The sequence below is a fragment of the Hevea brasiliensis genome, chromosome 14 (assembly GCF_030052815.1).
Source record: "Hevea brasiliensis isolate MT/VB/25A 57/8 chromosome 14, ASM3005281v1, whole genome shotgun sequence".
Lineage (NCBI taxonomy): Eukaryota > Viridiplantae > Streptophyta > Magnoliopsida > Malpighiales > Euphorbiaceae > Hevea > Hevea brasiliensis.
Window position 1 is genome coordinate 1,895,970 of NC_079506.1, and position 12,212 is coordinate 1,908,181.

The 12,212-nt window shown below is 39.6% G+C and overlaps 1 protein-coding gene across 1 annotated transcript; it reads right to left on the reverse strand.

Annotated features, from left to right (window-relative positions):
- Positions 1-7,762: 7,762 nt before the first annotated feature.
- Positions 7,763-11,058, reverse strand: LOC131173434 (putative disease resistance protein At3g14460). The gene has a single exon (XM_058135794.1). The coding sequence runs from the start codon at positions 10,943-10,945 to the stop codon at positions 7,763-7,765; it is 3,183 nt and encodes a 1,060-aa protein (XP_057991777.1). The 5' UTR covers positions 10,946-11,058.
- Positions 11,059-12,212: the final 1,154 nt, after the last annotated feature.

The window sequence follows — 12,212 nt, forward strand, 5'->3', positions numbered from 1 at the left end:
ACTTGATGCTCGCTTTACTTGTCGACAAGTTAGGCATTTAGAAATAAACTCGCCACATCTTTCTTCATACCCATCCACCAAGAATGCTCCTTTAACCCTCTATACATTTTTGTACCACTGTGGTGCATGGCAAAAGGAGACTCATGTGCTTCCTTCAAAATGATCTGCCTCAAATCAACATCATTAGGAACACACATTCTGCCTTGGTGTAGCAGTAAACCATCATCTCTGATTGAGAACTCTGGTTTCTTGCCCTGCCGGACTTCTTCCAACAGCTTCTGATACCTTGCATCATTCTGAGCAGCCATTCTGATCTGATCAATTAACACTGGCTGTACATGCCATGCAACTGCTGCCTGCCCATCATCATTAATCTCTAAACTGGCATGTAATAACCTCAACTCATGTACCAAAGACAAAGGAGTAACCCGTAGACTTGCCATAGTCTTGCGACTTAGGGCGTCAGCCACAACATTAGCTTTCCCTGGCTGATAGTCTATCAGACAATCATAGTCTTTTATCAATTCTAACCATCTCCTCTGTCTCAAATTCAACTCTTTCTGGGTGCCCAAATACTTCAAACTCTTATGATCTGTGTAGATGTAACATTTCTCCCCATACAAATAATGTCTCCAGATCTTAAGAGCAAACACAATAGCTGCAAGCTCCAGGTCATGCGTCGAATAATTCCTCTCATGAGGTTTCAGCTGGCGTGATGCATAGGCAATGACATTTCGATCTTGCATCAACACACAACCTAACCCATTGAGAGAAGCATCGCTGTAAACTGTATATTCTTTACCCGGTGTAGGTAAAGTTAGGACTGGAGCCTCTGTCAAACATCTTTTCAATTCATCAAAACTTTGCTGGCATTTGTCCGTCCACTGAAATTTCACATCCTTTCTAAGCAGCTTGGTCAATGGAGATGCCAACATGGAGAATCCCTTCACAAATCGACGGTAGTATCCAGCTAACCCCAGAAAACTGCGAATCTCTGTGACATTTCTGGGTGGCTTCCAATTAAGGACAGCTTCAATCTTGCTAGGATCTACCTTAATGCCCTCTTCTGACACTACATGCCCCAAAAAGGATATCTCCTTCAGCCAAAATTCACACTTCGACAATTTGGCATATAGTGCTTTCTCCTCAAAGTTTGCGATAATCCGCAGATGTCTATCATGCTCTTCTGCATTCCTCGAATAGACTAATATATCATCGATAAATACCACAACAAACTGGTCGAGGTATGGTCTGAAAATAGTGTTCATCAGATCCATAAAAGCAGCCGGAGCATTGGTTAACCCGAATGGCATAACCAAAAACTCATAATGGCCATAGCGGGTTCTGAAGGCAGTTTTAGAAATACTCTGCTCTTGTACTTTCAGCTGATAATAACCTGATCTCGAGTCAATTTTGAGAATATACCGCACCCTCAACCGATCAAACAAGTCATCAATACGGGTAATGGGTATTCGTTTTATTGTCACCTTATTCAATCGCCGATAGTCAATGCATAGCCGAGAGTGCCATCCTTCTTCTTTACAAATAATACCGGGCGCTCCAAGGTGACACACTAGGCGAATGAAGCCCTTATCAAGCAACTCTTGCAACTGCACTTTCAATTCTTTTAGTTTTGCTGGTGCCATTCTGTATGGCGTTATGGAGATTGGGTCCACACCAGGCATAACATCAATTTCAAACTGCACTTCTCGTTCTGGAGGTAATCCTGGCAATTCTTCAGGAAATACATTCGGAAAGTCACATACAGTAGGAATGTCCTTTAGTGCTGGACCCCCCACTTGGGTGTTTATCACATGTGCCAAGTACGCCTCACACCCTTTTCTAATCATTTTTCTAGCCAGTGCAGCTGAAATGATGTTTGAAGGCAATAACTGCCTCTCCCCTCAGACATTACATCACCATACCGAGGAAGATCAAAAGTGATCGTTTTCAATCTACAAATCAATCATAGCATGATGCTCGCTAACCAATCCATGCCCAAGATAATGTCATAATCTCTGAAGGGCATTTCAATTAAATCAGACAAAAAAGTGTGTCCTTGGATCACCAAAGGACAGTCTCTATATAGCCTATTTACCCTGACCTCCTGGCCTAATGGACTAGTTACTAACACATCATAGTCCATTGGTACACACGGAATAGTAGTAGAACACATCACACTAGCACTAACATACGAATGTGTGGAGCCAGGATCAAATAACACATGCACATCTTTGTCAAGGATGGAGAAATTACCAGCTACAACATCTGATGTTTCAGCCTCTTCCCTTTGACGCATGGTATATACTCTAACTGGTGCGCCACTGGATGCTGGCTGGTTAACAGTGCTCTGACTTCCAGGGGTGTTACCAGGTCCCCTACCGCTCGCCTGCTCTAGCGGTGATCGTGACCCTCTGGGTGCAGAGACTTGAGCTGATCCTTCAGATGTAGTGAAAGATCCAGACCGGCGCGGACTAGTGCAATCCTTAGCGAAATGTCCGCTTCCTCCACAGTTAAAACATGCACCAGTAGCCTTGAAACAAACCCCACCATGTGTTCTACCACACGTTTCACACTGCTGACCGATAGAGATCCTGGTGCTGCTGGTCTGCCGACTGCATCGGGTGGTCTTTGGCCGTAAAATCGCCTCTGCCTCTACAGGAGCTAGATCCCCAAACTGCTTTCCTCTTCCTGCAACCACTTCGGATGTTTGTTCAAGAATCTTTTCGCTTTTCTCTTTCTCTTGTTAACCATTCTTAACTGCCCTTTCATATTCTATCATTTCTAATTCAAAGGCTTGTGAGATCAATTAAGAAAAATTATGATGTCCAAACCCACAACTTGCATTCTCAGACTCTGCCTTAGCCCGGACTCAAACCTCTTGCATCTGTCTCTGGGGGTGGAGACTAAGCTTCCAGCATAGTGGCTTAGTCTTGAAAAATCTCTCTCATATTCTGCTACAGTTCGGTTCCCTTGTTTCAAACTCAGAAATTCTTGCAACTTCATGTCCACATATGCATCGGGAACCCATTTCTGTCGGAACTCCCTCAAGAAGTCTGACCAGGTTAACACAGGTGGCTCCACCAGGCTGTGGGGGATGGTCTTCCACCATTCATAGGCATCCCCATGTAATAAGGAGACAGAATACTCAAACTTCATTTCTTCTGTACACTGCAGCTTTCTAAAAACCCGTTCCATTCTTTCCAACCACTGTTCTGCTTCCAGTGGATCCACAGTGCCTTTAAACTCGGTAGCCCCAAATTTCATCAGTTTTTCATATTGCCGAGCTGAGGGCTGTGGTTGTGCTGCGGGTACTGGCATTTGAGCTTGGGGTGGCACATTACCCGCCATTTGCTGAAAGAAGGCAGCCATCTGCTGCATAAATTGAGCAGGAAACTGCGGTGCTGGAGCAGGAGCCGGAGTGGCTGACCCACTCACGTTCGGGAGTACTGGGGCTTCCCCTTGAACCTCAGCCTCAACAGATTGTTCTTCGGAATGATCTCCTCCTTCCATTCCGTTTTTCACAATTTTCTACTTCCTGAGATCAAACACAAGGAGGTTGACCTCCGTTAGTGCATATTCATGATGTAAATATGTCATATGCATCAATTAAAGACACTTGAGCAGTTGTACTTATCAGAGAAATATTCACATGCATAGTCAAAATTTATTGCAAAACCATGCTCTGATACCACTAAAACATGTCACACCTTATCCCTCCGTAAGGCATAACATGATCCCGTAGAATACTTAATGAACTACCGAACTTCACCTACCAATAACTCATTAAGTACCCTACAAGGGATTTTAAAACAATTTTCTTACATTTTGGAAGTGGTGAGCATTTTGGTAGGAATTAAAAACCATTTATTCAAAGTTTAAATACTAGTAAAAATTTTGTCCATTTAAATTTTGCATAATTTTATAAAAATTTTGTGAGTTTCCTCTGTATTTTTATAAAACAGTTCTTTAAAGACCTGTAAAAAGCACTTCCAAAAATATTTCACAACTCCCAACCACCAATAATTCTCAAATCAACTCAATCAAGGCACTTCAAATAATTTCACAATACAAATCAAGATTTCTCATCTCAAAGTATTTAATATCTTCATTTACAAAACATAAAGTAGAAAATTCATATTTACAAATATTAAATTTACAGAAACAAACCCAAAATAATATTATTACAATTTATTTACAACTGCTCAATTTACATTGATACTTATGACATTACTGATTTACATCAAAATAACCATAAGGGTATAAAACAATACCCGTACAAAAGCTTGATGTGATCTTCAACTCGATGGCGACTCACTCTGCTGCTTTTCCTTGCTCTTATCTGCATGATAAGAATTAAACTATCACTGAGTATAAACATACTCAGTGGTGCACAATAAAGATTTAAAATGTGATACATAAATCATTTATTGATGAAACATAATTTGAATACTTCACAATCACATTTCACAAATATCAAGCTCATAACAACTCATTTTGTCAAATAATATATTAAACAACAGTTTAGTCAAACAATTGCGTAAACACAGTGTTGCCAAAGTCGTACACAACTTAAGCCATGACACAAAATTTCCGATCAATGCCGTGTTGTACACCACGACAAAGCAATCTCAACCCCATTAATCGAAACCAATGAGGAGGTGGCTAGCTAGCTAATGAGTACTCATCCGATCTACAACCTCAACTGGCAAGCCAGAGAGGGAGGAAAATAAACGATCTCAACCCCATAAATGGAGGAGGAAATGTGATACTGTCATGCTAAGTGTGAACATAAAATCCATTTCAAACATTTCATTCAAATATTGCATACAAAAATCAAATCAATTTCCAAAGTTACAATTTGATCACAAGGTGGCAACACAAAAGTTCATATGTTCATAATGCATGCTAAATCAATTTTTCAAGAGTAAAATGCTTAAATAGGGTTTATTGTGCACAAACCTCAGACGAGTCGCCTGTTGGCCCTGACTCGACTCCTCGGGTTCCATCGGTATTCTTTTCCACCTACACATGAAAATTTACAATGTGTCAGTACTAGAACTTAAAATAAACCCAAAATAAACTTAGCTTCACATTTACCTAGCTCTAACGTGTTAAATTCGACGTTCTCGAAATTTTGTGTTTCGGGTTACTATTCACTGCACTATTCAAGTCAAATAATTGACTTTCTAAGGATTAATCGGTATGTGAACTCCAACTTCACCCACATACCACATTTTGTTCATGAAACTTGTTGGTTTTGGTCACTTTTTCAAAGCATAGGTCATTTTGGCAAAATTGCCAATTTTCGGTTTTGTGCTCCGAAGTTGCATTATTCCATTGGTCGATCTACTGTTGGAATTTGACAAAACTTCCTTCATAGAAAATGTTCCTTATTGTCTTAAGTGTATTCTCATTTTTGGATCACCTCAATCGGAGTTTTGTAGCTCAAGTTATGGCCAAAATAAGTTTACTGTTCACGTGCACTGTTCATACTGAGATTTTGGTGCTGGCAGATTTTTGGTCCAACTTTGGTCAATTGTTTGATCAAGTTAAGTTCATAATTTGGTCTCACTTTCTTCATATGAAATGTTGTACTATGTCTTAGGTTTCCATCGGTTCAAGAATCGCCTAAATCCGAGTTTTCTAGAGAGAGTTATAGCCCTCCAAACATTGCTGCTCAATGAAAATTCTGCAGAATTTCAGTACAGTAAATTTAACTTTGCTCAATGATTTGAATGAGTTAATGGCCTAATTTGGGTTGGTGTTCTTCATGAAAGTTTTAGGTCTATATCATATCTAATTGCTGGTAAAATTTCAGGTCAATTTGACCTACCTAGCTCGAGTTATGACCAAATGAACAGTTACTGTTCATTTGGTCAGTTTTGGTGCAGGGCAGCCTGCAATCAACTCACTTTGGTCAATTGTTTCACCAAGTTTTGGTCAGTTTTTGGCAATGGTTCCTTAATGAAAATTGTGCTCTTTTATGTCTATTTTCATCTCCAATTGGTGGCATATCAATTGGACTTGTAAAATTTGAGTTTTGGTCCTTCAAAGTGGGTTTGGTCATGCTGCCAGCAGCATGACCATTGACCTACGAATTTAGCTAAATTTTCCACCATTCCCATACAATTTATTTGGTCCTAATTGATCATTATTTCATTTCACAATAGGTCAAATATGCCATTTATGCATTTCTCTAATTTTTGGTTCATAAACCCTTGCATTGAAACCCTAAACTCACTAACTCTTGCATTTAACCATAACTAGTGCACTTAACCTTAACCATTCAACTAATCAAAGCTTTTAAACTCATTCTAATGCATCAATTTCATGTAAATCATACTCCTATCAAGCTGCCCAAATTTCAGTTTGGTCCCTCTCCCATGTTGGTTTCATTTAAATCAAGTTCTAAGCTCACTTAATTACCTAAACATGCATTTAAATGGAAAAATAAAGAGTTTGATATGCTAACCTCACTTAAAGCTTCAAAACCCTAACCTTTGCTCTTCTTTCTTCTTGAAATCTCCTTCTTAAGTAGTAATAACAAGCTTTAGTAGTATTTTTAGGGGAGTTATGAGAATTGAGTGGGAAAATTAAAGCTTGTATGCAAGCTTTAATGGTGGCTTTCCATGGAGGAAAATGAGAAGGGATGGGGACGGCACAAGGAAGAAGAAATGAGGCTTTTCTAATTTTTTTTTTCTTTTGTTTCCTTTTGTTTATTTTGCTTTGGAAGACCATAAATATCAATTTAATAAATATTTAACAAATTTGTTTATGACATCATTAGTGATGTCATCAACTTTGACTTTTCCATCCTTTTTCTCTTTTTTTTTCTATTTATTTTTCTATTAGTTCTTTAATTTAATTGTCGATTTCGAAATTTTCTTTTCTCCGATTTTATTTGACAGTTAGGTCAGGAGTCAGCTCTGGGGGTCAATTGACCAAATTGCCCCTCGCCGGTTCATCCCGGTTTGCAAATAATCCAATATTTCTTCTGGCTCCCTGACCTAATTATTTGACTGGCTTAACAGTTCTTTTTCGTGGTTTTTTCTTTTCCACTGTGTTCATGAGGGTCCTAAGGACCGCAGCGTCACTTTTTACGGTTCGAAATTTGAGTTTAAAACGACTTGCGATCGTTCAGGAGGTCACTCATCGCTGTGACTCTCGGCTCGTTTAACCTCTTATGTTCTGTTTTTCTTATTTATAGTTAACTAATTAAACATTACTAATTATTTGTGTTTATGGCTTCTCAAGTTGTCTTAAGTGTGGCCCTAATCCCATTAATTGTCCGGACCGACACCGGTCTCCGGAACAGTGAAATATACCAGGCTATACAACGGGGGTGTTACACCATTCTTTGGAAAGTAGGCAAGCTTAGGGCATCTCTCAATCCTCAAATATTCAAGTGACGTGAGGCTTCGGAAACCTTTGTTAGAAAGGTATATCAGGTCTTGCAATCCTTCAATGGTAAGGCTGGTAAGAGAGGTAGGCAACTTCATATCTATCTCATCCTGTGGAAAGGACACCACACCAGGACATCTGCTGCATCGAGGTTACGGAGAGAAGTGAGCCTGTGCAAACCCCAATTAAACAGAGGGTATAGATCTCGACCTTATGAATACAAAGTGATGTCAAGTTGGTGTGGAAGCCTTCTTACGGAAAGGATGCAATGCCTAGGCAATTCTTTATAGTCAATGCAGGAGAGACATGAGATTGTGCATGTTATCGGGAAGGGCCGCAAGTTTGTCACAGGATTCAACTATAAGTTTTTTGGATGGGCGGTGGGCAACCCTCCACGAGGGAAAGAAGCGACACTTGGACATTTCTTTATAGTGAATTCTTGAAGAGATGTGAGATTGAACATGTTATCGGGAAGGGCCACGAGTTTCTCATGATCCTCAACTCTAAGGCTTTTCAAATGAATCAGAGGCAACCCTCCCTGCGGGAAAGAAACAATACTTGGACAGTGAACTATTGAAATGTGGTGGAGATTGGTGAGCATGTGCAAGTTCTCAGGTAAGGATTTAAGATAAGGAAGATATCCAATTTCAATAGATTCAAGAGATGTGTTGTTGTCGAACCTTTCAATTATTGACTCTAAAATTGCACCTACTCTTCCACTGTCAAATATGGAATAGTTGATAACCAGATGTTTGAGGGAAGAAGGTAACTCCCCTAAGAATGTAAGAGAGCGGCAGCCACCAATTTTCAAATGCTGAAGATTAGGAGAGTTAGTGTTGCAGCTGATACTTCCCTCATCTGTAACCCTAGAAGATGAACAAGCCTCTCCCACATCCAGCAGCCTCTGCAACTTATGGCAACGACTTATCTCTAGCCTTTCTAGAGTTGGAGGTAGCTGGTGTCTTCCAATAGAAATCAAAGATTCACAACTAAAAATTTTCAACTCCTTAAGACACAAACTGCTGTAAATCACTGCATCCGGCAAAGAAATAAGTTTTGGGCAGCATTCAATATATAGCTTTCTCAGAGACTTAAAGCTGTGAAGCCATGGCTGTAGTTTCTCAAGGCTTTTACAACCTCTTAATTCCAAAATTTTAATTTCACAATCAACAACACCCTTTCGCAACAACTCTTCATTTTCAGCGATGCCCTTTTGCGAAAACTCTTCATTTTCAAATAGCACCCAATGTGGAAGAGAGGGATGTGGGTAATCGTAATCTGAGACATAAGAACCAACAACAGTCAACTTTTGTAGCTTTCTTAGGTTTTGAAAAAACTCATTCAATGGAAATAAAAATGATTCTACATCACGAATTATCATGAGGTTTGCCGAGCTTAAGCCTCCACCCAAATTAACCTTTCTGCAACCATAGATTACCAAGTGATATATCACCGGAAGGCTTTGAAATGAAACCACCAATTGCGTACATTGTCTAATCTCAAGCTTTTGCAATGAAGGCAAATGGCTGGGTAATTTTCCGAACAGTTTGGGACACCTAACAATGGAAAGATCACGTAGATGAGAGAATTCATATCCACAAAAATTCCACTCTTCCCATTCACTCATCCAGTAGAAGTGCAGAGTCTCAAGAGCTGGAAAAGGATTTGAGTTACTCATACTCTCCCCATAAAACTCACGACCAACTGCTTTTACATTGGGAAGCCCTTTGATAAACAAGTCCTTGAGAGAGCAAAGCAGCCCAAGTTGAGGCAAGGTTGTGCATTTTGTGCAATTCCACAACTTTAGGTGCACCAGATTACAAAATAAAGGATCCCCAACCCATGATGGGAATTCGGTACCACCATAACCCCTTACAGTGAGCTCTTTCAAATTTCCATGTGGTTTCATCTTCTCTAGTACAACTCTATCATGACTTGCATTTCGTGTATTTCGAAATCCCCATTTCATCACCACCTTGTCTATTCTCTCCTTGTCCATTAAGATGGCTCCCACTACATTTGAAGCATTAGTCAGATTCTCCAAACTTGAAATGCGGAGTGCCCCTTGAAGAAATTTTAAATTCATCAAAGCTGTTATAGCGACTTTATTACCTTTCCCTACAACAAAATCAGACAATGTACAAACACTTTTCAATTCTTCTATTCCCAATGGCATCCCTTCAACAAATGTGTGTCGCATATCAAGATGTCGCAGGTTGATCAGATTCTGTATTTTTGAAGGCAATTTCTTGAGACACTCGCATCTTTTCCGTAGCATAGTTTGTAAGTTGCAAAGAGAGGTTGTTGTCTCAGGTAATGTTCTAATAGGGGTGTATGAAAGGTCAAGATACCTAAGATGCTTCAAGTCACCTATTGAATCTGGCAGCTCAGTGATATTATAATGATTGAAGGACAGAACCCTTAAGCATGGCAACTTTGATAACAAATAAGAAGGAATGCAATTTGCTAAGTAGCACTTTCGATAGCTTAGCGATAAGGGTAGAAAAGTTCGCATATGCTTGATCTTTTTAAACGGCTCAAATCTTTCACAGCGATCAAAGATGGCAGGAATGTAAGAAGAGTGGCGAGCTTTTTCTTGCATTCTTGCAGTAAATTCATCCTCCAATCTAAAATAAGTATTTCCAGCAACCACTCGAGCTAGATCATTCACGAGGTCATGCATTACAAATCCACTAGTGCTTGAAGCTTGAAAAAGTGATCTAGAACATAGGTCTTGAAAATACTCTTCACCCACATCCTCCATAAGCTGATCGTCTCGTTGCTCAATTAAACCTTCTGCCATCCATAGAAGCGCTAGTTGCTTCTTTCCAAACGCATAATCCTTGGGAAATATTGCACAATAAGCGAAACATCTCTTTAAATGTGAAGGGAGGTGATAGTAACTTAATCTTAACACAGAAAGAATTTCGTTGTTGTCAACTTGCAAATACCAGATTTTGCTATTCATTACATTTTCCCAATCCTCCCTTGGTTTTGAGCGTAGAAGGCCACCCAAAGTCCTTGCTGCCAAAGGCAAGCCACAACACTTGTTTATGACTTTTTCGCAAATGACTTGCAAATTTGGACCAGCAACTGGAACACTTCGGCTATGAAAAGCATGGTCAAGAAACAATAACCAGCAATCTTCATTTGAAATACAATTCAAATTGTAAGATTGAATTGTTTTTATCATTCGTGCAATAGACATATCACGTGTTGTCACAATCACTGTACTTCCTGGAGCTCCATACACAAGTGGAGAACACAGAGTGTTCCAATCATCAAAATTATTGTTCCAGATATCATCCAAAACAATCAAAAACTTCTTTCCTGCTAGCCACTGATGCAGTTGGAGTTGAACTTGATTGAGCTCCTTTAGATCACAAGACTGCAAAGTGATTGACTCAAGAATGCTCTTTGTTATTCTCAAAATGTCAAACTCATCAGACACACAAACCCACGCTTTTAGATGAAAATTTTGTTGTGATAACTCGTCATTGTAGACAAGCCGGGCAAGTGTTGTTTTACCCACCCCACCCATCCCAACAATGGGTATTACTCCAACTTTCACATCACTAGCTTCAATGCTCGAAATCAAATCAATTATCTTTCTTTTATCTTCGTCTCTGCCATACACTCTAGGTTCATGGTGCAAACATGCTAAAGGACGTCCCTCCAACATTTCTATTTATCAAATCCAAGTCCTTTTGCTGGTCTACAATCTCCTGAAATCTGGTGGTGATCTGCTTCATTTTGGACATCATCTTTGAATTGAACATAACAGCTACTGGATTGATGGTTGTCCCAACAGTATGAGAGAGTTTCTGGAGATTACTTGAGCTGGCTTGAGATTCATCCTCAGTTGGCATTGCAAAATTTCGGTGGCAAACTCATCCAAGATGTCCTCCACATCATAAGCCAAATCTCTGAGGCTGTCCAGCCACATCTTCACTGACTGGTTAGTAAGCTGCTTCTCCTCTGCATCTTCAAGCACAGCATGGATGTGGGTCAACGTTTTCCTCCACTTGTTAATCTTGGCAATGACTTTCTTTTTCCGAGGAAACTTGGATAGTTTAGAGAAGGCAATATTTCCAATCTTCTCAAAAAGTAACTTGACAAAGGCTGATAGAGCAGCCGTTTCAATGGCAGTAGTCATGGTTTCTAGGCTGAAACAGACCAGTTAAGGGAAAGAAGAGTAGAATACTCTGGTTTGAAAAAAAGAACAATGGCACTGCAGAAAAGGTAAATTAGAACAGAGGGAGAGAGAAAGAGAGAAAAGGCGATAGTGCAGTCTAATGGGATGGAAGAGATTGATCAGGAAACGTTCATTATCAATGGAACTCATGACAAAGATGGATTAATAATAGACTTCCCCAACATAGTGGTCCAAAAACAAGAAGGAAATTGATTAGAAAGTGCCTTTTTTAACAGGACTTGGACTTTCATCAAATGTGAATGAGAGAAAAACAAAGAGAGAGATGAAAATACTTATACAGGCACAGAAGAGATGTATAGTTATCTCTTGGACAGCTCACAACACTTGCTTTTAATGGGATAGAAGAGGTTGATCAGGAAACGTTCATTATCAATGGAACTCATGACTAAGATGGATTAATCTTAGACTTCCCCAACATGGTGGTCCGAAAACAAGGAGAAGGAAATTGATTAGAAAATGCCTTTTTTAGCAGGACTTGGACTTTCATCAAATCTGAATGAGAGAAAAACAAAGAGAGAGATGAAAATACTTATACACGCACAGAAGAGATGTGTAGTTATTTCTTGGACAGCTCACAAAACTTGCTTTTCTT

Excerpts from the sequence above, each read along its gene's own strand:
- LOC131173434 (XM_058135794.1), bottom strand. The coding sequence starts at position 10,945 with ATGGGTGGGGTGGGTAAAACAACACTTGCCCGGCTTGTCTACAATGAC.